This window comes from Brachyistius frenatus, unplaced genomic scaffold (assembly GCF_029030835.1).
Source record: "Brachyistius frenatus isolate BFR_SWC_R1_liver_20210118 unplaced genomic scaffold, ASM2903083v1 Contig_61, whole genome shotgun sequence".
Lineage (NCBI taxonomy): Eukaryota > Metazoa > Chordata > Actinopteri > Embiotocidae > Brachyistius > Brachyistius frenatus.
In genome coordinates this window covers 311176-336367 of record NW_027210660.1, presented here as the reverse complement: position 1 = coordinate 336367, position 25192 = coordinate 311176, and the positions used below count along the sequence as shown (strand labels likewise).

At 41.7% G+C, this 25192-nt stretch overlaps 2 protein-coding genes across 5 annotated transcripts in view; one reads left to right on the top strand and one right to left on the bottom strand.

The window, feature by feature from the left end:
- LOC138625264 (SPRY domain-containing SOCS box protein 4-like) overlaps nt 1-25192 on the bottom strand; it is a 70773-nt gene that overhangs the window by 13314 nt on the left and 32267 nt on the right. For all 4 annotated transcript variants that reach the window (XM_069706065.1, XM_069706066.1, XM_069706062.1 and 1 more), the window contains exon 2: nt 22756-23746. In XM_069706065.1, the coding sequence (XP_069562166.1) occupies nt 22756-23488 (733 nt within the window). In that variant the 5' untranslated portion in view covers nt 23489-23746. The remainder of the gene's footprint in view (nt 1-22755; nt 23747-25192) is intronic.
- Nucleotides 1126-2309, top strand: LOC138625388 (GTPase IMAP family member 4). Its single transcript, XM_069706275.1, is given in 4 exon segments — nt 1126-1156; nt 1322-1404; nt 1407-1826; nt 1968-2309. Coding segments are annotated over 4 exon segments (876 nt in total).

The following is a 25192-nucleotide window of genomic DNA, read 5'->3' as shown; positions in this document are numbered from 1 at the left end:
TTATTTAAAGTGGAATTGCAGCAATGTAATATTACTGAAGTTTCATGAACTTGTGTTGCATTAGCTACCATTTGTCTAACAGTATGGCAAACAAAGAGTACACAATGTTGTGACGCATAAATAATGCATGCCAATGTCAAAACACAGGCACACGTTGGGAGTAAATTATAATCTGAGGTGCATGGACTCAGAGAGAGAAGAGAGAGATGAGTCATTTGTAAAATGACATCAAAAGTTCTGGTATGGTATGAATGTACAATATTTTATACTTTCTATAGCAAACTTTACTCTATAGTTAAACCTCTGCACTTTTAGTCACTGAGCGCTGAATATCAGCTGCAGCAGCTTCTACTGCAGGATGATGAACTGGAAACCTTTACTCTCTACTTCCTCCCTGACTTTAGTTCCTCTGTGGTAAGTAAACCTGTTGGGAAAAGATTCTGAGTAAGAAGCAATGCTAGTGAAACAATGGCACGCTGAAAACAACTAAATAAAGTGGTCAACAGGCATCATAAAAGGTTTGATAGTTTTATGTTTTCCTCAAGTTACCAATAAAAAGTGGGAGGCGCCTCAGTCAATCTGTTGATTGGAGCAAAGTGTATCAAGTATGAAATAGACAGCAAGAGAGCAACCAGAGAGACGAGACTCAAACAAAACCTCAGGTTACGTGCTGTTCATGCTGTGATTGTGGGTTCAGGAGTCCCTGTTGTAGTGCTGCTGTTACTGTGGAGGGATTTTATATCTGCAGCTTCTATAAATCATCTACAAGAAAGACTGTCACAATGGAAAACTGCAACCCACCATGTACTGCAGGTAATTGAACTTCTAACACTGGATACAAATTCATAGATAGATTTCACAAATGTTTAAAGACAAATGTTGAATTTCAAGTTTGAGATTTTACACATGCCCATAATTCATAATCTACATTTTGAGACACGCTAAATAGTGGGCGGGAGTGCTGTTTCCAGCGATCAGCTCCACATCTGTGGTTAACGATAACAAGGAGCAAATGTTTTCAAGCTAAATTTTTAAAGTGAATCATCTTCTTCAAAACAGCAAAGTGAAGAAACGATTAGAATATGTAAAACTACAAGATAATGAGATGGATATGATTCATGTGGGATGAAAGATGTCACATCTAGCGGGCAGGCGGGTATGATTCACTCCTTCCACTCACCACATCATAAATCTACCTTTTGTGATTTCAGTAATTGATGAATCTATAACAAGCCGACTGGGAAACAAGAAATGCCATGTTCGCAAATCAAAGAACAATCAGGCCTTTAGATTAAAAGTTATCTTGCTCTTCTCTCACCAGTCCAACATGAACTTAAGATTTTGCTGGTCGGTCCCAGACGGACAGGCAAGAGCTCCACCGGTAGCACCCTGCTCGGCCGGGGGGGCGGGTGTTTGACACCAGAGGAGGCGGGGCCAGTACAGTCGCGAGTGCCGTCGCAGCTGGAATTAATTTGACTGTGGTGGATGCTCAAGGTTGGGGTTCATGTGAGGAGTTTGTTCCCCGAGAGGAGAAAGTTGAGCCGCTGAGAACATTGTCTCTGTGTGGAGCTGATGGACCGCACGTTGTTCTGTTAATAATTCCTCTGCTGGACTTCACCGAGCCTTAGAGGAGGGTGGTGGAGAGGAGGATGGAGGGCTTCACCCCTGCAGTCTGGAGACACACCATGGTGTTGTTCACTTTGGGAGACTGGCTGAAGAGAAGAGGGCGCAGCGTAGAGGAGCATATCCAGTCAGGTGGCCCCGCCACGCACTGGCTAACGGAGAAGTGTCACTATCGACACCACGTGTTTGATAACAAGGCAGCTGTCACTGGCAAGCGAGACGGACTGAAACGGGATGTGAACGGAGGTGAAAGGAAACGGAGAGGGACCTGGTGGAAGAGAAATGACAAGAGGGAGGGAAGGACGAGCAGAGGAGGTGAGGCAGATGGGAGGAGGGAAGGAGAGCAGGAGCAGGTGAGAGTGCTGCTGAGTAAAGTGGGGGACGTGTTGCAGGAAAACGGGGGATGGCACTTCTCCCTTTACATGTACCAACGGCTGGGGGAGGAATGGAGCCGCAGAGAGTCGCAGATGCGAGCCAGGCTGGAGGCAGAGACAGATGTGGGAGCAGCGAGGAGAAGACAAAAGATAGTGGAGCCAGAACAGGAGCTGAGGCTGGAGACAGAAGAGCAGGAACGAAGCCTGAGGAAAGAGCCAGAGAAGAAGGAGAAATATGTCGGGAGGAAGATAAACAGAGTGGAGCTCAGGAGACTGAGCAGTGAGGGAGGACGGGTGGGAGATGAGCTCTGACAGCGGGACAGAGAGGGAAGAAGAACGGAGAGGAATGATGGAGGAGAGCACTGAAGTGAGTACTGGGATAATGGCTCCAGGTTGGCCCAACCTGGGTCAAAGGTTAGCCTTAAGTCCAATCAGGAGGCCTGCCTGAAGTAACCATGATCACGGTCCATGTTTTCAGTCCAGCTTGGCCTGTCTGGTACTGACACGGTGACGACTGACTCCACCTGCGACATCTGCAGTCCTGAGTGGCACATTTATTCTTTCATGCTGTGACACTGACTCCTCAAAATCTTGTCATGTGATCACCCACCGGCAATTAACGGGAGAACAATCGCGCCTCTTCACAGAAACCTTCAGAGGCCAAACTATACAGTATTTGTACATATTAAAGCTGTTTCCTGCTCAAAAAAAGACCACTGCACTCACACTGACAAGTGAGGAAGACGTTTTATCTCAGGGTTACATGAAAGGACTGATAGCACCTAAATGTCTCTAGTGTAAATATGAAGCTTCAGTTAGAATGGTAGTTTTTGCTTAGACAGTTTTTATGTGAAGGAATAGTCACAACCCACTGTGAAACCCCAACATGTCCATTTTACACACTATTTTTATGTACATATTAAATCAATTTAAATTATTCAGGCGGCTACTTCCAAGGATTTTCAGTCTTTATGCTAAGCTCAGTGTCTGCAACTTTATAGTCAGCGTACACACGAGTGGTATCGATCGTCTCATCTAGCTCTGTAAGTGAAAAGCAAATGTCAAAGAATGTCAGACTATTCCTTCAATGTAGAAAAAAGGACTGCAACATCCATAAATCTAAGACTATTTTATCTCGTGTACCTACATAAAAAGTATAGATGATGTATTTATTGTTGGTTCCATGTTCAGAGCTTACGCAGGTTTGTAATTATTGTCCTTAAATCAGGTTGTATTTCTTCCAAAATCATCAGGGAGTAATTAAAAACCCAATTTTTGTTCTTGGGGGAGCCAGACTTTATATGAATCTGCTGTCCAAGAAATAGTTACTGGATAAACTGATAAAGGAGGAGGGCTGATTCACACCGAGGTTGTCATTATTATTCTTTTATATTTTTTTTGCATTTTCAATTTGTAAATATGAGGCAATCACTGTCACTGTATTACAGCTTTTTAGCCAGAGCCGAGGGACGCATGGTGCCCCACCCATTTTATTACATCTGAACAAATTGTCTATTGGCTTCAGGGGATTGCTGTGTCTCCTCGACTGACACAGACTGTTAATCCTCATTTCTGGCTGACAGTCATGATGCCATGCAAGGTCAGTCTAGTTTCAGCCGGCGAGGTCACTGCTGGCCCAGGACATCAGGCAGCACCACAAAAGCCCATTTCATATGCACACAATCAGATAGAACAATCTCTCCATCCGTCACACTGGAAACAGTCCAGTTTGTTCAAACTGCAGTAATTATAAAAAGATACCAAAATACTGAAACAGTCCTGCAAGGTCAGCAGTTTCACTTTTCTGAAGAAATGCAAACATTTCCAGTGCGGTATTAATTAGTGAACCATGAGTGAAAAAAAAGCCTGCTTTTGTTTTCTCACCAACTGCTTTTTTTTAAGTACATACAGAAAGCTGCTGTGCCACTAATTTGTTTGTGGCCGATTTTTTTGTTTCCGTACACGTTTACAGACTTTCATTAGAACCAAACACGACAGCAGATGCTTGCAGCTCTTCCCACGTCGACTGTGTTATCAGTGAATGTATTTGGGACCGTGTTTGGTCGGCATCAATGCCTACAGGCTTGTCTCTGAGTGGCACACACACGGGTTTGATACCAAAATATCAGAGTCCACCTCAGTCTGAGTGATGTGTCCTATGGTACAGAAGTTCAATGTAAAACACTTTTAGTTATTTCACACAACAGACTTCTGTATTGTGCTTTTTTGTTGTTGTTTTTAGAAGTTTAATATATGTGGGGCTTTCTTGGAAAAATGATGCTAAAAATAGCTTTCTGATTTGACCAACTGGCTATGAGCTGACCTCAACCTGTTGTCTATAGATTTGACTCCGCAGAAGGTTTTAGTCGAGCTCACAAACATCCATTAGCACTTAACTGCTGCCTGTAAATGCCTATCCATCCGCTGCTGCAGTGCAGTAAACTTTCTCCCTCAAGGTCTTTGTATTGACATGTGTGATGTAACTATAAATCAACTGGAATTTGATGTTGTATTTTCACTTTTATTGGGCTTCGTCGTGCGAGATGAAATCTGAGAACATGTCCAGGTAATGCTGCAGGTCCTCATTATCAGTTTTATATCTGCCTGGAAACACCTGTCAGAGCTCATGACTCAGAGGGCACAAACTGTTTTATGTATTACACAACATCTACATCCGCCAGCTCGGCTTATACAGGGGACAGTGAATGAACGGTTTATCAGCAATCTGTCTTGTGTAATATGAACCATCACTGTTATGTATATAAGGGCTACTCGTGTAATGTCAAAGAATAAATGTATCCGTCCCGTATTGTTACAGTGTTCCCCTTGAAATAGTGAGCTAATAGTAACGGTGCTCTCCAAGAGCGCTCGTCATGGCTACTGCTGTTGCTATGAAACAGGTGACAACCCATTTGATGTGCAGGATTCCTCACCTAAAAGCTGAAATATTTTTTTAACTTTCAGCGCAAAACGTCGTCTGAAAGCAAGAAATGTTCTCCGCTCAGAGCGTCAGCGGGACACACGTCAGTGTGTCTGTCTTTTTTGAAAGCACAAGATGAAGGAGACGCAGTCTTAACAAAGTTCAATGAAGCTGTAGCTCAGTATGCTGTCACTTTTCTTACTTCAAGTAACCTAGCAACGTACATTCATCTGCAAATTTCTGAATATCTGTACAAAATCAACAGTCGATGGAAGATAATAATTGAGTTGCTATTGATTAGCTCACAATGACTTTAATACCATTTTAATTTGTGTCAGTCATATAAAACTACTCTATATGCTCTGATTTGCAACACCACTGGGTTACTTATAAGTTTCTAATATTGCATGACGTCAGTTAATGCCGATGTAACTTGTTATCTTTTGAAAACGAGTTGCTGCCATCACATCAAATATTTCAAGAACTGTCAAACTAACTACAACCGTAAATCTTTTAAAGCCAGCGGCATAAAAAACAAACAAAATATGAACGATCACAGCTGAGTGTATGTGTGGAGGTTCACGCGTACGCTGACTGAGGACTGTGTTGTAGTGATTGTTGTTGTACTCATGGTTGATGTTCAATTTAAGTGGTTTGCTGCCACAGTCCATGTGACAAGATACATTTTTTGCAAACATTGCTACAGGCACAAGGAACAGGAAATAAACCCGCAAAATGCCGCTGAGTTCGAATCAACACTCTACAGCACCGTTTCTCAGCGTTTTCAGCTGAAAATACAAACATGAAGGTGGCTCGTGATAAAATGTCACTGATCTGTTTCTTGTGGAAGAGCTGTTTCTGAGTACGTAGTAAAAAAAAGACACTCGCCACATTACAGCCAGAAGACCTCGTAAATCCAGTAAACCAATTCGTTCACAAAAAACAACTAAACAACAACAACAACTGTTTGCTTTTGACGGCGAGATCGATTTACATTTCTTCACTGTGCATTTAAAATGAAAGATGTGATTAGCCTAGCTCAGCATAAAGACTGGTCACAGGGGCGTCGACATCCAAACTGAAAAATATACTCCAAATCCGACTTAACTACACTTTATGTTCTCAACTGTTTTTTCAGTTGTGACACACACACACACACACACACACACACACACACACACACACACACACACACACACACACACACACACACACACAGAGAGAGAGAGAGAGAGAGAGAGAGAGAGAGAGAGAGAGAGAGAGAGAGAGAGAGAGCAGTGACAAAGTTGTATTTACATTCAGTTTTAGTCACATTAACGGTATCGGTATCCACTACCTTTGCCGATGCACTGCTGTTTCTTGCCGCATTACAACTACCTGGGGATCAGTGCAGTTGTTAGGACTGTACATCCTGTCACCTACGTGCTTGTGTGAGTTTGTGCTTGTACAGAAGACGAACAAAACAGGGATACTCTCTCCTTTCAGCTGTGAGCTGACTATATGTGGTGCCCTATAAGCCCCATTTTCTTGACACAGGAGGCGAGCTAATAGTAGGAGATCAATGCACCAAGAACACCTTTGGATCTTTTTGAATGCTTAAAGTGCATGACGAAAGTGCATTTTGTGTGTTCTAAAATCCACTTTCACCAGTTTAACTTTTTTGGGTGTAGCATGAAATAAACCAATCAGATCGTCATCTCCTATTCCCTTTCAGAGCCAGGTGTGCCTGCACCATGGAGGATTGCTATTATAATGACAGATTGACCAAGTTGTAGTAAAGACTCTTCTCTTTAAAGGAAACTGATCCGCTAATGTGCAGATTGATGTGTGTGTAACAAGCAGATTGTAAGCACACTGTAGACCCGACTATGTTGGCCGACATTAGCCATCTTAATAATTCCCACTTAAAATAACACTCAAATACTGCGCCGTTGACATAAGACCACATTTTTGTCTGTTTGTTGGATCACTTTCAGCTGCCTCAAGATAGCAATGCACAAACAATGCACCTCACCACACTATATTTTAAGATCAAGTGCAAGTACATTCGCTATTTAAACAAGGAAGACGCTAGACAGGAAAATCACAACTGTGTCAGCCTGAAACTAGCAAAGAAACTGGTGTTGCGCTTAGCGAGGGTAAGGTAGAGCCCCTAGTGTATTTTCATTTTATTGCATATATTACTGTAGTTTGTGAGGTTACTAAGACATGCACCGCACTGCTTACTATTTTTTTGCGACTTGTCTCCATTAACTCGTTCACCTTCCACTACCTTCAGCCACATAAGCAAGTCAAATATTATTCAACTTAAAACTGCCGAGGTGAAATGACCTGCAATTCAGCTTCACACTCTGTCTACAGTGACTCAGTGCAAGGTGACTTCATCTGCTCTTTTTGCTCTAGCGCACTCTGCAGTCCTCACTACATTACACACATCCATCACCAACACACACACACACACATCCATCACCAACACACACACACACACAACATTAAAAGACATTGATGAAGTTTGTCACAATCAATACTTCTTAAAACGTGAGTCACCGTGAAAATGTTGCATAAAACACAAGCACTCACAGTAGAGGATGAGGCCAGACTGAGGTATAGACAAAGCAGTAACTGACCCGACCACTTCACATGTTTATATTAACAGTATACTAGTTTATACCACCATATCATCTACAATGGCCAGTAACTAGTTCTAAACTACACTGTAGTGAAGATTAAACCAGAAGTTTCTCGTATTCTACGTAATTTCAGCAGTCAAAGTATGTGACAGAGGACAATGCAGCAGTGTGGGGTTGGACTGGACTGCAGCAGTACCGGCCAACAGAACAAGCTACAGTCGCTGGCCGGGCATAGAGCCCAGCTGAGGGTGAGGGGACAACGGGGCCATGTGAAACGGACACAGAGATAAACTCGAAGAGTTGAAACGTGGAGACAGAAGACGTACATTAGGACAGAGACACGTAGAGGGCAGCAGAGGAAGAGAAAGAGCAAAGTTAGAAGAAAACCATTAACAGAAAAAAAAACTGAGTGAACACACTGGAGGAGGAAACTGTAGACTGAAAACACAGGCAGAGATGGATTCTATAGGACACCAGAAAAAGATTGGATCGCACTGAAGGGGATTGGTGCCACATCGTAAAATAATATCCTCAAAGTACTTACAGTACTTATGTTTGAACCCTGCTCATTTTGCTGTACGGGGGGTTAGAGCCTACTGAATAGAATATTAATATATATATATATATATATACATACAATATAAAGATTAAAAGTTGTAAGATCATGTAAAAATCAAGCACCAGAAAAAAAGTGGACAAATTCTATTTTGACCTATGCGGAAGGTGAAAACATTTTATGTGTTCTGTAAATACCTGCATTGCATTCAGTGTTGTTAATTTCTGGTATAAGAGTCTGTCCTACCAGTCAGTATTTACATTTAGGCACATGTAAGAGAGACCTGTTTTACACTGTATGCACCTTTAATCTTAAATGTCAATTTTCTATTTCAGAATCATGAGGTGACATCACTGTGTCGGATTTCTGTGAAAGACTCTCCACCAGTTTGCCTGCTTCGGATCAACACGGATTTCCACTCCATTTCCAGGTAAAGCACTAAAAACATCATTTCATTTAACACACATTTAATAGACTGAAAATTTAAAGAGTAAAAATGGACCTTCCCGTAAGTCTAAATCTAATGTTCTCTTGGCGATGTTTGACACAATGCTGTGTGACAAAGTCTTCACCTCAAAAAAAAAGAATTTTCTTCTCAACATTTTGCCATTTCGTTTCAAAAAGAGAGCAGAAGGTCAAAACAGCAAGCAAGAAGCAAGCTGTGACAGAGATATTTATGCACAAGCAATATGTCCTGTTGGTCTCCAAGGTTACAACCGAGGACAACACTTATTGTGATATTCATTATAAAATCGACACTAATTACAGACGGTGGTAAAGAGTAGTATTGCGCACTCGGTGCCTGTTTACTGAGCCTTCAGATAGAAAAAAAAAAACATGACTGCGGGCCAGCTGCACACTGAGTCACAAATAATTGTAATTACATTTCTTGATTTACCTAAACATTAGCAGTAAAATATTGTAGTTAACATTGCAGGTCACAGACTGGTTTCTTTAGGTTTACAACATCAACGCAGCATGAGCACGTCTAATTCATCACAGCTCAAATCAACCTGAAATAAAAACCTGACAGGAACTCCAATATTTTACTTCATGAAAATAAAAACCATCAGCCTGATAGTCCTGTACAGGTACTGACAGCTTAAATAACTGTGTTTGACTTCACAGCTCCAGTTTCTTGGCCATGCACAACCACGTTTCTAATGAGCTTTTTACATGTGACATAACAACAATGTAGCAGGAAAGGTAGAGAGATTAATTGCAACAGTTAAAATAAGTGTGTAATTCTTTCAAAATAAATTGTGGAAAATTTGGATTTACGGACCGGCTGCATCAATTCACAGAAACCTGATCACTATGGTAAATGTAAATGTGTATTAAAATTTCTGTGAGTAACCTGGTTTCTCGTGTGCACGTAATCACTATGAATCACTGACAGGAAAAAAATGTGAAAAAGTGAGTAATGCCACCACTTTGAGTACTGCACTCCACCCTAAACAGCTCCAGTAAAGCTGCCCAGTGTCAAACAAAAGAAGGACTGGCCACGTAGGTTGGGAAACTGCCTGGGTGTGAATGAGGAAATTGCTGAATAACATCAAGTGAGCTCAGGTCATGATTGAAAATGTTAAAAGGTTTTTCAAGGACATGAACAAAACCCATTACGTCATGTCTCTGCTCTGGTGCAAAGCACAGGATTTCTGAACACTAATGCAAACTCCTTCACCTGACGGAAGTCATGACGTCATTCTCCAGAGACATGCAAACTGGACACAATAAAGGAGTTTCGTCATGGAAACTGCAACTCGCTTTTAAAAGGAACAGATGGATACAATTCAGAGCGTGTACACAGACAGACTTTAGTTCCTCTTTATATGTAGCAGGGGAAACGACAGTCAAAGAAAAAAGGCAAAGTCAAACCGAAAGACAGTGTTGTTAGCAGACTACAAGCTCTCTGTGTGTTCAGGTACCTTTAACTCAACTCCGGGCTTGTAGTGCAGAAACAGTACTCACTGATAAAAAACATTTAATTCAGTAGCGCAACACAAATAAGTGGAGTTGAATGAACTGATGAGCAGTTGAATAAATCGTCTGAGTTTCATTCACAGAGACGGAGACCGGGACGAGAGACCTTTAAATACAACTGAATCCGCGAGAGCGCACAAAGGAACCGGGTCTGTCCGTAAATTGGTAATGTCAGGAGGCCAAATTGAAGTCTTGATTAGAAGCCGAGCCTACAGCTTCCTGAACAAAGAGTAAAGGAGACCAAGATTGGGGAGGATTATCTTGCTCTCATTCATTACAAAGCTGGAGAGTGATTGGATTGCCCTGTTAATAACACTGGACCTGTGTGTCTGTCTGGTCTGGTGGCAGGTTTTTATTAATGAAATGTTCTGATTCAGCGGTGTCACCAAACAATGAAGCATCACAATCGTTCTCCAAATTCCTACTTTTTTAAATGCATGATTATCAAGTGAAAACCACTACATGCCTAGACCCGGGTACCAAACTTCGATGCTGTCATGGGACCGACCGAATTGCCTCGGTAACATCTACTGTTGAAAAAATGTGATTCGGTGGCAAATTGAAGAAATCGTCCAAAAAAATGTTTACGGTAATACGATTTATTTTTTGTTAAAATGGATTTGAGAAAATCGGTATAGAAAAAGTGTCATTCAGGAACCTAAGTCTAGGTGTTGGTACCGGTATTATAATTTGTTTGAATGCTCTGAAGCTTCATGCATAAAGCTAATAGTCTTTTCTATTGTCTATCCCTATAAACGCTCATCCAAAGAAGGAATTTGAGTCTCGGAAAAGCGTGGCTCACAATCATAGTCTTGTCTGTGGCAGCGTTAAACGTGAGATTTAAGGGTTCGTAAAATGCAACTGCTGTGCTTTCAATACTGATTTCAGCTCCGAAGCCTTTCTTGCCTCACATAAATTCCTTTGAACATATAGTGGCTGGTTTGCTGCTTCATAACTGACTGCAAAGCAAAAACGCATCCACCAAAAGGTGTTTTATTGCTGTTAAGATCTCTGGGAGTTGATTGCAATTAAATGAGTCTCATAAAGACGCTTCTAAAACAGTAAATAGCTCTGTATGAGACACACACAAACACACAGGAGGGTACAGATGAGGGAGAATAGATCCGTCCTGACAGAGAAGAAGGATAAATGGGGAGATAATCAGGTGTGAAATCTCAGTGGTTTTCTTTCCGTAATTCAGTCTGTCTCTCATCTTTTCTCAGCATCTGCGCCATTCCTGCTTAACACAAAACCAACGCAACTAATAGCATAGCTTTTAACACACACACACTGGGCATACAGTTGGGAAATGTTAACATGTCTGCTCCCTCAGGTATGCGACTGCTCCCAGGGAAGCACCAGCAATCAGGAATTCACTCTTTTTTTTCCTTGTCTTTTCCTACTGTGGCCTTTTAGTCTATTTTATCCCTTCACTCTCTTCACCCGTGCGACCTATTATTCTCTCATCGTGCTGATCAGTCGTTTCCTCTTCATCCCCCTGCTTGTTTACAGCTTTCTACTGTCCACCTCCATCCAGACTCTGTCTATGGCCCTGGTTTTGTACGTTTGTGTTGATGTGAATTAACTAATTGGAATTTACGATTTCCACATAAAAAAAAACGATGCAATGTAGAAACACTTAACTCTTCCTGCGAGTGTGCTTCTAAAATTCTAATTCTTTTATGAAACAATACTAAATTTAGGTTAAAACTATTCACTAGCATCCCTGGCATTTATTGTTTTTTTTAGCCGGCAGACTGGCAGAAAGCAAACAGTAGATTTTGTGTTGCACATTGACTCCCTGGAGAGTTTGCATGAAGAAATATATATAGCCTAGAGTAGAAATGTTTAATACACCTTATTACATAGGGAGGCTGTGGCTCAGACGGTAGAGTGGGTTGAACACTAATCGGAAGGTTGGTGGCTCAATCCCCAGCTCCTCCTGTCCACATGCTTAAGCGTCCTTGAGCAAGACACTGAACCCTAAGTTGCTCCTGATGGTGAACCATCGCTGTGTGAATGTTCTCTTGATGGCAGCACCTTGCATGGTGATCTGTCTCATTAGTGTGTGAGTGGGTGAATGGGAAAACCATGTTAAAGCGCTTTGAGACCAAAAAGTGATAAAGCGCTATACAAGTACAGACCATTTACCATTTACCATAACAAAGACACAAAGAAGCAGCTGCTGTAACAGGTCACACTAACCACATCACACACAAAAATCTGCGTTATTGCACTTTATTAAACAATAAAAAGTGGAACGTGTTTGAGAGGCGGTGTTCCACCAAACTACAAACTCTGACAAAAATGAAGGTAACTAGTTTGTTGCTGATATTTGATGCTGCTCTCAGATGGCGTCATACTGTGTTTACCGTGTTCATGAGAAAGGTTTGTGTGAAGCTCCTCCATCTTGTAGTATTCATGACCTCAATTTTCTGTGAAGATCACAAGTTTGAACATTTGCCTACACTTCCAGGCCAAGGAAGTTTATTTTTGTTGGATATTAAATGAATAAATTGTCATTTTTATTCCTAAAGAGTTTTTCTTTGTAATTTGATGATATGTCTGAGAAAAATGTTGATGTTCGGCCTCATCCTTTCCATCATTATGCCTTTGCATTTCCCTTTATTACATTAACTACTAGCCTCTGTGGCTACTAGATGCCGACCATGTTGCTGCGTTGCTGCACATGACTTCCCATGTCGTAACCACGAGGTCAAGAGTTCCCTTTGAAGGCAACATGAATGACGTTAATCTGGAGTGAAATTTCCAAATAAATTGCATCACATAAACTGCACCATTTTATGATGCTAAAGTATGCACAAAAACTACCACATAAGAATAAAACATCACATATGTACCGTTTGATACACTAAAAATATGTTGTCATGTGCTGGGATGAACTCTAATAACCTGCTGATCAAACATGAGATGCTATAATTTGACTACTTCCTGTACATTGAAAAAAACAGAGGCTGCCTGGTTCATTAGTGAAGAAGAGGGAACGGAATAATAAACTGTCAGAATCCGTCTTTTAAATCCTTAGAGAAACTCCGATGAAGGTGTTGGCAGCCAGGTCGCTATAGAAACAGCTGTATCTTAAATAACTATTATCACCAACAAAGCCACTGGTTTCCTGGATAGGGTGAAAAATAACCTGCAATATTTCAGCCTGTGTTCTTTTGAGATGTTTATTTTTTGTTATTGACTTCACGTCCTGCACTAAAAAAAAAAAAAAATGATGTTAAGCACCCATTACAGTGCTCATTAGTGAGAGCAGGTGGACAAGATTGTGGCCTCAGGGTGCTTGGGTCGATAAAAACCCATTAACGTAGTCGAATTAATAAGTAAAAACCCATAAAACAACAGAGGCAGAAAAAAAAGTGTGAAAACAGAAAATAGCCGGAAGCTACACCACCACTGGAGGCATTCACTGTCTTTACAAAATTGGTTTAGTTAAGTCAAGACTTGGTTAAATAAAGGATTCTCACAAACCATCTGGAAGAATAACAAGTACTTGAGTTAATCTGGTTTTACAATTAATTTACACTGCAGCGGATCTGCTTAAACCAGTGACTTCCACACTGTGGTTCATGTACGCCTGGCGGGACTCGAGACTCCACTTGGCAGTGGAGAGGAGCCTTGATGAAAGGCCTAAAAATGTAACCCTGACTGGCACAAGTCCAACAAATTTGTCATTTTATTTCAATAATCACTGACAACAGTTATCAACATTAAAATGACGTAAATATTAGTTGTTAATCCTTTATATATATTTAAGAAATACGATTTGCTAGTACTTAGCCATGCAGGAGGATGTGATGTTACGTCCAACATAACATAAATTTTGCTTGACAGTCGGATTTGGACACCTCAGTTATTGATTTGAGTTTCTTCTTTAGAAGAATAAGTGGAATTTTGAAATGACTACAAGGTCCAAAAGAAACAGTCGAGAGGAAACTAACAACTTCAGATCTGACAGGTCGGAGAGAGACTGAGAGAGCTGTGAGCCAGAAACTGATTTTGACTGATTTTTGTGAGTGCTCTGATTAATAATGTATTCTTTGCTACACCAGTGAATTTTCTTTCATGAAAACAACTGTTGGTATACAGAGTGGGAGATGGTAAGTGATACACGTACGTCTAAAAAGATTGGGAACCTTTGACTTAAACACTCCATTTAGTGCAGAACTGGGTTTAATCGCCGTCTCAGAATGGAGTCTGAAGTTCGGGTCAGTATTGTACCTGAAACGCTGATCCAGGACCTCAATTATGTATGATCAACTCTGTCAAAGGCACCACTTAACAGCAGGGCTAAGAGAATAAGAGCTGGTTGCTCCAGTAAGGTCAATAGCTATTTTTAAGCCGACTAGTCGCTCAGAAAAGGTTAAACCAATTTTTCTCTGAAGCTCTTTGATGAAATAGCTGTATTAACCTGAGCCTGCAGGCACTGTTATTTAGCTAGAGATGATGGGTTACTGCAGTTTTATCCACTAATGACCATTCCTTCAGTTTAAATGAAAAATATGCTCTTTTTTTTTTTTTCTTGAATCAAATATTCTCAGTTATGAAATAGTAGACATCTTTTTATGCACTGCAATCTCCGAGTGTGTCTAAAACACGAATTTATATTCCAGCACCTTTACTTCAGTCTTTACGTCAGTCTAAGTTTTGCCCTGCAGCCCTTCATTAGCACCCAGTTTCTGAGCTGCAATCCTCCCTCAGTCTTCATCACTTTACATGACCTCCTCAGATCTGACACTACAAGTGTCTTGCCACGGCTTTCAATTGACCCCTCGTTCACGCTTTACACCTCTCATCCTCTCTGTCTCTAATATCTCTCCTCTGCTTCGTTGTATTCAATCAGTCGGTCTCCGTCACTCTTCATTCCATCTGCCACTCTCGTCTGTGATGATGCCCACATCTAACTGCTGCTTCTGTCTCATCGTCCATTTATTTTGCTTTATATATCTTTTCTCTTTACTTTCTCTTTATTCTTTTACCAGAACCCTCTTTTTGTCAGCAGGCATCTTTCCTGAAAGCTTTGACACTGGATAGCATATGCAAATCACCATCCTCACTTTTCAGGCTTTCTGTTTTATACATGTTTCTCTGTTGGTCTTTGTTCTCTTACGTGTCACCAGTTTCCTCTGTTCCTTTCTTTCTCGGTCTTGTTTTATTTTTTTTATGTTTTTCTTCACTTCTTTTTTTCCCTCCTCTCCTCTCCTCTATTCATCTCGGCTGTTAAATATTTGATTGTGAGCGCACTTGTGACATGACACCAGTGTTCCCTGCTGGAGCTGCGAGTGTTTAGATCTCAAAACAGAAGATAAAGAAGGAAATGTGAGGCTCTTTCAAAACTACATCTGAACTTTTTCTATGTCATTCTGTCTTGCTGTACTGTTTCAGGACATCCTGTCACAAATGTTACTCTTATAATGTGTTAAGAAAAGACGATTTAAGTCAGTGACATGGAGGCATCCAGCTAACAGGGACAGAAGAGTTGTAAATGTAATTTCCTCTAAGATGCCGTGCAGAGGCTATTAAGTAACTAGAATAAAAATTAGCACAGTTAGCATCTTTAATATGAAGGTGCAAACACAAACTGCCTATGAATAGATTTTGCATTTAAAATTATCACTGCATTAAAAGTGTGCATTGAAGGAACTCAAAATCAGGGTTGGGTAGTATAAGAAAAACGCAAAGCATAAACTTTTCTTTGTGTATCCCGGCAATGTTTAAGCTATAGTGTGAAGCTGCTAATGGCTTGTCCTGATGTGCACGGAAGCCAACATGCAAAAAAAAAAAAAAAAAAAAAAAAAAGGGGGGGGGGGGGGGAAAGCAGCCAAAGAGAGACGAGCATGCACATGTGACAGTAAAAATCAGACGGAGACAAATCAGGGAGACATAAAAAGCAGGGTGATAGCCATTAAGCTGGAGTCTAGCAGCTAAGTCAAGCTAAAGCGCTAACCCACCGACCCACATAGCACATAGCCAGCAGTTAGTGTACAACTCTGAGCACTATAGGTCGGTGCCAGGCTGCCTCTAAGAAGCTGAGTTGCCGCTCTTCACAGCAAGATATACGATTCAGATACCGCTTGCTGATTTTTAACTATCTTTTGTGTTAATACGATGTGATTAGTGCCAACACTTCCCTCCATGTCGCCTGCACCCAAAGCGCCCTGCCCATTTGTGTTTTGCATCATCTGGCTGACTCTTAGGCTGTTGTTCGAATTACAGATTGTACTCCCTATTTTTTTTAAATGCCCTCTCGGAACGAGAGAGAGTCGGCTCATCGCTGCTACGGAGTACAGTCCAAACGAATCACAGCATGTGGAGGAGAAAGAGGGCGACGCAGCCGAAAGTCAAGCGCCGCCAGTCGGCGAGGAAGGCGGCGCAGTGCTGCAAAATTCTATATATTTTGCATTGTTCTACTGCATAGACAGCCCAGTTTTATGAAGAGACCATCTTTGAAGAAATAAAAAGTTTGCACGATTCAGATTCTGTAAAAAAGTCTGCCCTAACCTGAACCCTAATTCTGCGCTCCTCTGTGCGAATGAAAAGTTTTGAATGACTCAACTGAGACCAACAGTCACGTGACAAAAACTCAGCAAATTTCCAACTGAACTGCAGTCTGGACCACAGCGGAGAGGACGGAGAGCAAAGAGGGAGATTTATAGGTCGTAAAACTGTAAATAGTTCAAATATGTGCAGCATGTGGAGTGGCCTTCCCCCCCCCCTCTACAACGAGCCATGATTGTGCCGTTTCCACAGAGGTGCAGTGAAAAATGAGCCACTGTGAGAAATAACGGGACAGGAGCAAAAAAAAAAAAAAAAAAAACACCACCCAGAAACTGCTCGGGGTTCAGAGGGTTACAACTTGTGCCGCCAGCTGCATGCAATATGTAGTGCAAGAGTTCACAACCATCCGTGTGGATGAAATGTTAAAAACCTTCATTGTATCACGGTGCTGGCAGAAGTCCGAATGAATATCTCAAATCCTCATCAGATAAAACCTAAATTATCTGCATGACTTGATATCACAAGGGGCGACTGAGAATTAGTTTTCTCTATATATTTTGTGAACACTTAAACCCAAACAATCATTATGAAAACTCTGAAAAAGATTAATATATTTTCTGCACTGGAAAACTAAAATATTGTATCAGTGAGACTCAACCGAACAAACTCATTTCAAATCATTTAACTTCAAGACAACTCAAATAAAGGCATCAAATAAACCAAGCTTTTCTATTGCCAAATAGCAGCTCAGGGTGCCATGGCCTTCATGTAAACAAGCTAGACATGAATGGCTCTCTGTTCTGTGGTTGTGGAGAATAGGTGTCTGCTTGCAGCAGCGGCAGCAGCTGGTTTAGGTCTGACCTGGAGTGTGTAACTTCATGTGATGCAGACTAAACAGTGGGGAAAGGGAGGGAGGTCAGGTCGGCTTACAGCAGAAAAGAAAGTGGGTCGCTTCTCGTTGACAGATCAGCTGGAATGTGACACCTGAATGAGCCTGCAGTTGTGATTTTAACTATGACGTATGAATTAATCCTAGCAAGAGAAAAACCCAGAGTTAGTATTTGCGTCTGCACGCTGCTAGTGCCACATTTCTTTCAGCCGAGTTGGAAGTCCAGCGCTTTTATGTGTGTTTGCCATTTTTCACACGGTGCAGTTAAAGTGATGGAGCAGAGATGTGCATGCGTTGCGATGCCGTTTTGAAATGTTTATTTTTAACATCATGACAATTTTCCTTCTTAAGTCACTCAGGAAGCTGATCAGCTGACTGTCAGTCACATCATCATCATCATCATCATCATCATCATCATCATCCCACACAACAGCACAGCTCTGCTTTCTGTCCTTATTGTGTAACCCCTCCTCCTCTCTCTCTTTGCTACTTGTGGATCTTAACCTGCTTTTATCTGTCAGTTTTTCTCCCATTCTGTAACTTTCCCCCTCGTCTTTCTTCCTCATGTTTCCCTTTTTTCAGCCTAACTTCCCTGTTCCACAGTTTTCTCCAGTCTTTTCACCCCTCGTCCTCTCTGAGCCAGTAATGACTGGTCCTGTCATCTGGTCAGTTAAAGTGTCTGAGGCTGAAATTGGTTTGTTATGGTGAATCATTTCACAGCTGTTGGCCGAGAAACTTTTCAGTGGCTACGAGAAACCACACTGACATTGGCTTCACTTGCTGAAAAGAACTTGACTGCATTATATAACTGAAATAAAAAAAAACAAATCCCGGAAAAATGGGGTTTATAAGGTTTTCACCTGATAACAGTGATATGCCTGTGGCAGCTAATTATTCAGAAAATAAATTATATTCTGTGTGGTTTGTGTAACAGCTGATAAGGAAGGCAATGTTAAAATGCCAGATTTTGCAGTGGAGTTTGGTATGACATTTGCTTCGAGTACAAAGAGCAGAGAGAGAGAGAGAGAGAGAGAGAGACATATCAAGGTTGAAGCTAAGACAGCTCCCATTGTAGCCAATCAGAGCACTGCTAATTGATGCAATTATAGAGACAGGACAAGAGAAAATGCACAACTATGAGTGTGAGGAAAAGTTTCTCACATAAATCCAGCAGAAACAGATGAGCGTACGTCAAGGTAACAAAATAAATTAGTAGTTAGTAGTATGAGTAGTTTATGTAATGTAGCATCAATTAAGTGAATATACTGTATCTGGCAAACAGAGATGAGTCCACGAGAGAAATCCTTTGAAGTAAGCTGGAGGAGGGATGAATAATTTATGTCACATTTACAGGGTAATGCAGTTTTAACCTCTCTCAGCATTTATTTGCATTAGTGCTTATTACACATCCTTATCTGTCCCTGAGTGGTTTGTGCGATCTTACAAAAACTACCGTGAGCCGCAGAGCTGTTGGCTTTATGTCTCGCGGGGGCGTGTTGTGTTACTGCAGGAATGGGAGCAATGATCTAAGGTAATGATGATCGCGGTGCAACGGGGGCCCGAGCCGGAGCGATGAGAAAAACAAACAGTGCGAGGAGGAAGCGGCGTGTCAATAAATCTCTGTTTTAATACCCCGCAGTCATGCTGTTTCCCCTTCCTATAATATTTCCCAAACAATCCAATAGTCGCTTCTCATCAGAAGGCCTGTTAGATAAAGTCGTTACCGGAGCACCAGAGGACTCTTTTCATGACCAAACACTCGTAAACACACACGGCAGATTTATACACCATGCTTGCTGAGATCTAAACTCTCAGACACACACATTTGACACACGTACGAAGCAATTGCCAAGAAAGAAACAGCACACTGTGATACAAAGTCTGCTCTTTAGCCGACCACATAGCCCTGGTTTGCCATTCCCACACACTCAAATACTCACAGGCAGACAGCAATTATGACTTCATTCCCGCTACTCGAGTCATCTACGGCAGACGAGCTCATTCAATCTGAAACTGATATTGAGCGAAACCACGCAGACTGTAATCACACCGTGTTTGCCCATGCTGCGTGCTTGAGGCTATTTACTTCATCTTTGAATAAAAGTACTGAGATACTACACTCACCACAGTGCTTGTTCCAAATTCAGCGCAACGACTGCGAAGCTAGTGACCCAAAAAGACCTCTCAGCGGTGAATGTTTGAATGAAATGAGAAACCAAAAGCATTGTTTTAGATCTGGTGGTCCAAGTGGATTTCCCCTGTCTTAGGCCTCTCTCAGTAAAGCCTTTGTCTGCATCAGTCTGCATGCGTGCACGCACACACAGACACACACAGGCAGACAGATTTCTACCAGCAGACAACAATTTCAAAGCCGGTTTCTCCCAGGTGTTTTAAATAGTAAAGTTTAGCAAAATTAGAGTTTGGTGAAAATTTGCACTTACTGTATGCAATCAATAGCAAGTTGGGGTGCATTATTAATTGTATAAAAATGCAATCTCAATTGTTACCTCGATGCAACCTCATTTCTAAATGATAACAATCCTGCTGCATTTTCCGTAAGCGACTTTGGCTTCATCAAAACAAGCGCTCCTACTTTCTCTCTGAACCAATGTGGCGTTATATCACATGATACAGAGCAGCATAAACAGTCCATAAGGAAAATAAACCCTGTGAGAGTGAGTGAGATAAAAAGAAAAGGAAAACAGAGAAAAAAATACTTGTTCAAAGGTTGTGTTTCGGAAGAGAAGACAAGACACTGAAATTGTTTGTTTTTATGTTCGGTGTAAGATTCATGATGCTAAAAATACTCGAGATTTAATTTTCTATCAGGCACCATGATATTTTTTGTTGCGTTTCCTTCTCCATCAGATAAAATGAGTACAATAAACATTCATATTGAAAAAAAGATAGTGACAGCGAAACGTGAACTTACTTCTAAGGAAGAAATCGTGATTCTCATTTTATTGAGAAGTGCACAGCCCTGATAACAAGCCACCTCGACAGCTTTAATTTTTTTTTTTTTGGTTTGGTTTGGTTTGGCCTCCACAATGAAACTCTTTATTGAGTGAAATGATGTACAATCTTGAGAACAAACTGCCGGGGGAGTGCACAGCTTTGTACAGCGATAACAGAAAGAAGATCAGGGAGCTATTGGGACTGGCTTATGCTCGTAGATTCCTGGCTAACAATTGTTTTAGTGAGTAGTCACTAAAATCCATATTTTACTAAGATATTAATTTCTTTGTTCCACTTTCTGGTGTGACAACAAATGTCAATTTTTGTATTTCCCCGTCTCTTCTACACACACGCCTGCTCACCAATCAGGATGAGCCTTTCAACCTTCCCCCTCCTCCCCGCCTTAAGCTTTGCACATTTTCTATGGTCAACCTTCATTTCACAGCATGAAGTCTATATGCACGTAGAAGCGAGGGCTTTTAACAGACCCAATATCCTCCATATTCTCCTGGATGGGCCATCACACAGAGTCACCGTGAAATCTAGCAGGTGGCTCCATAAATGGAAAATAGCTGAGGTGAGAGGCTTTCAGCAGGCAAACTATGCACTTTGAACTAATCCTGAGATTAACCGACATCAGACAAGAGTGAGACCGCAGGATAAGAAATTCTTACAATTCAGCCAAGTGTTTTTGTTTTCATTCCGATTGATATTCTAGTCGGCCCGCTGCAATTTTAAGGCAAAAACATCCCATTTGAAGCCAGGCCGAGGCTTGTGACCTGTTTTTAAGAGTAGAAAACAGGCTCTTGATGTCACGGTGTCCCTTTGAAAGTGGAGGACTTTCAAGAACATTTTCAAACAGAAATTTGAGATGATTGGGCAGAGAGAAATCCGACGTAACAAATCACACAGAGAGATGGTTTTCCTCACAGCTTTCTGCGGGAGTAACAGACAAAAACACACCCTGTTGTCATATCAAATAAGAACCATGGGGTTCTGCAAACGGAGAGGGAGGACGACTGCCACAGTCAGATCATAAAGCATGTTTTCATAACACACGCACACTTTCCCTTCCTGGCAGGCTGTGTCCGTCTATGTGCATTTAACAAGCGCTTCAAAGCGTCACTGTTTAGACGGCGATGGGAGAACGAGCCTGTGTCTTCTCTCATAACACACACACACACACACACACACACACACACACACACACACACACACACACACACACACACACACACACACACACACACACACACACACACACACACACACACGTAGACAGACAGTGGGAGACTCCTGAGAACAAAAACATACCTTACTCTCATAGCTAAACGCAAAACGTGCAGAAAAACATCTAAACTTCTCGGCCTCAACTCATCTCCTCCTTTGACACAGATATTTCACACAGACTCAATAACCTCATGAAACAGTTATACAGCAAGATGAAGTGTTGCCACAATCGGGAGCTATTCAGTGTAGAACAAAGCATTCAACAACAATCACTGAAACAGCCAAAATATCACAGCACTGATACCTGCAAGTGTAATGTGCAAGACTGCATAGGAGAAAATAACCTTTTAGCAAGTCTTCAGGCAGCACGACTAACAGATTCTAGAGTCTGGGCAAAGCTCCAACACAATAAAATCACTGAAAGAAATGAGCTTCACATCCAGCAGGTCAGTTTATGAGGCTCTAAAAGGCACGCTTTTCCTCAGGGTCTGCAAATGTCCATTATCAACATTTGAATGTTCAGTAGGAAACACCTTCTTTGCCTGTCTTTGAGAGCTGAGCAGGAAACTGAAATTCACAGTCCTGTCTGGCTTCACAGACAGAATTGGAGATGATGGCTATTTAAAAAAAACTAAAAACAACACTATAAAATTAGCAGTCAAACATCTGTGTACCACCTCAGCTTTTCCTGTAAACACTCTGGTGCTTTCCATCCAAGGGTATTGAATAATCAGTGTTTCATCATGTGCGGATTTCTATCTTGCTTCTAACTTTCTGTTTGTTGCTAAAGAAAGTGAAATGTAAAATGTGCAATATCTGAGATTACACAGTTTCACAATAACAGAAAGGATGCGTGGCGACATGTCTCAATCAGATTGGGTCACTTGGTCTTGTATTTGCAAAACTTTTTGGAAAATTTGAAGCTCTAATTTTGTTGTTATTTCTATTACAAGAGGACAGTCTTGACTTTTCCTCACCTTAAATTTAAAGACACAACTACTGCTATGGCGTATCATCAGTGAGTATTCTCATAATGTAAATATGTTATTAGTCACCAGACTGGGATTACTTACGATCTAGGCCGTTGATGTACTTCATGGATATCTCACAATGTCCCCACACAGCGCTGACGATGGGGTACAGCTTCTTTCCTTTCAGCCCTCTGAATGCCACTCCTAGATACTGTCCGTCCAACATAAAGCTTAGCGTCCCTTCGTCCATGTCCAGAATCACTAGCAGAGAGTCCGGCAGGGTGAACGACTCCTCTGGCTCCAGGAAACAAGGGTAAAAAGGCAGCGAGTTGTGAGCCCGGTTCTTACTGTCGTGGTAAAGCCTATTGCGTCCCAGATCCCAGCCCCAGGACTCACAGTCCGACCCCACTAACGCCGTGTACCCGACAGAATGTAAAGGAGCTTCAGAGGTCGCCACCCCGATCACGGCGTGGGTGCCTCGCTGCCTCGCAGGCCAGTGGATCCTCCACACATGGAGACCCCGCGTGTATCCGACCCGCCCCCGGATGCAGTCCGTGCTCTGAGCGACCGGGTGGCGGTGAAACGTCAACTTGTCGTCGTCTTTGATGAAGATGTTGAGCGAGCGGTCGTCGGGGTTCCACGCGTGACGGAGCTGGGTCTCCGTTCCAGCACACGGCATGTCCAGTAGGAGATCCAGCCGGGGAGGTTTTGAGAAATCTGGGCCCCTCAACTCCGGGTGCTGCCGGCGGTGAGGTGTGGGCCGGTAGGACGGGGAACCGCCACTCTCCCCGCGACCGTCTACCGATTTAATGCTGCCTGAGATCTTCTGCCCCATGGCTGCGATGGAAGCGTTGACGGAAGGAAGGGGGAGGAAGGGTTGGGGGGGTGGATGGGGGAGGTGGTGTATGTGCAGGTGGGTGCTGCGCGGCGCTGAGCTCGACGTTACCTCATCAATGCGGTGAAGCTGAGGCGAGAGTTCCCAACTGGAGAGTGATGGAGAGAGATGGAGGAGGAGGAGGTAATGAATGGAAGATGTATGTGATCTGGTTTCATGCCACAAAAGTCTTCAGAAAGACAAGGGCTGCTGCCACTCCTGTCGAGAGAAGGACAAGAAGAAAAAAAAAAGACTAAAATTAGGGATTAATACCACAAAATTCTACTCGTTTTCAGTGAAGCACAGTTAAGCAGAGGAAGTGCTGGCGATGACAGACAGAGAGGGATAAAAGAGTTGGTGAAAGAGAAGCACACTGATAGCAAGTGTTGGCAAATCTCCTCTTTTCACAGATTTTGTGTGGCTTTGTTTTTATAGGGATAAACAATGAACAGGATGAACAAGCATGCACACTAACACACACTGGCACAAGTGCACATACATTTCCTCTGACTCATCCTGCACCCACACACTCATGTGCCAACACCAATACATGCGTGTAACCCTCCAAACATTCCTCAAGTTGTGCAACACAGCCCAGATCTGAACCTGGCTCACTCTCATTTAGGTAATGTCATTTTAATGAGTGTTGTCTGAGTCTGCAGAAAAAATAAACAGAAGGAAAAGAAAAACAAAAGGTAATAATTCATCTCCAGTCCTTCGTGTAACAGTTGAAAAAGTCATCTCGACACTAATCCTCCTACAGATATGTGATGGACCTGGTACTTTACAGCAGCATCTAAAGAAATGTTTATGTATATGACAAATGCAAATCCTAGTGAGCAATAACCACAGCTATACAATGTTGTGGTATAATTTTTAGAAAGCAATTTACATTTCTATATCATTTTCAGTATAATATCTTTGTTTGCGGTTCTAGCGTCCCAGTTTTAGTTTAGTTTTGAGTCTGTTTAAGTTTAATGCGTTTCCAGTTTTGTTCATTTTCAAGTAATTATTATACCCTAACCCTTTCCTCTTATCAATTTGATTTTAAAACCTATTGGGAAAAAAAAGAAAAACATACATATTTTAACTAGTTTATTTTGGTGGGTTTTTTTTTTATTTGTATTTATTCTAAATGCAGCACAGTCAGTTTTAAGTCCAAATACACAGTTTTATTGAATTTGTTCACATAGTCTTAGATTGTTATTTTAGTTAACAATAGTTGAACCTCAACACATTATTTTGGCATATGAAGTCACTATGACTGTGATCTGAAACTGACATAATGATCTCTTCCAAGAATGGCAGATGGTGCTTCCCATTCACAGGAAACTAGTCAGTCACAATTTGGGCAGATGAGGAAGTGGATGACTCAACTCTGTACATGTCTGGTGCTTCTGTTTACCTCATCCGCCACAAAGCACCTTTTTTTTTTTTTTTTATCCGTAAGCTGAACTGATGCTTCTTCTCGTAAGAGTGTCTCTCACCAGGAGTGATACACATCTTATTTATGTGTCAACACTGCACTGGATACAGAAAACAAAAGCAAAAGCAAAAAAGGTAGCAACAAAAGGTTGGAACTCATTCTACTCTCAATAATGTAATATCATTATTTACACTTTAAGATAATTGCTTTTCACTTTATTATCTCAATCTATACATGAA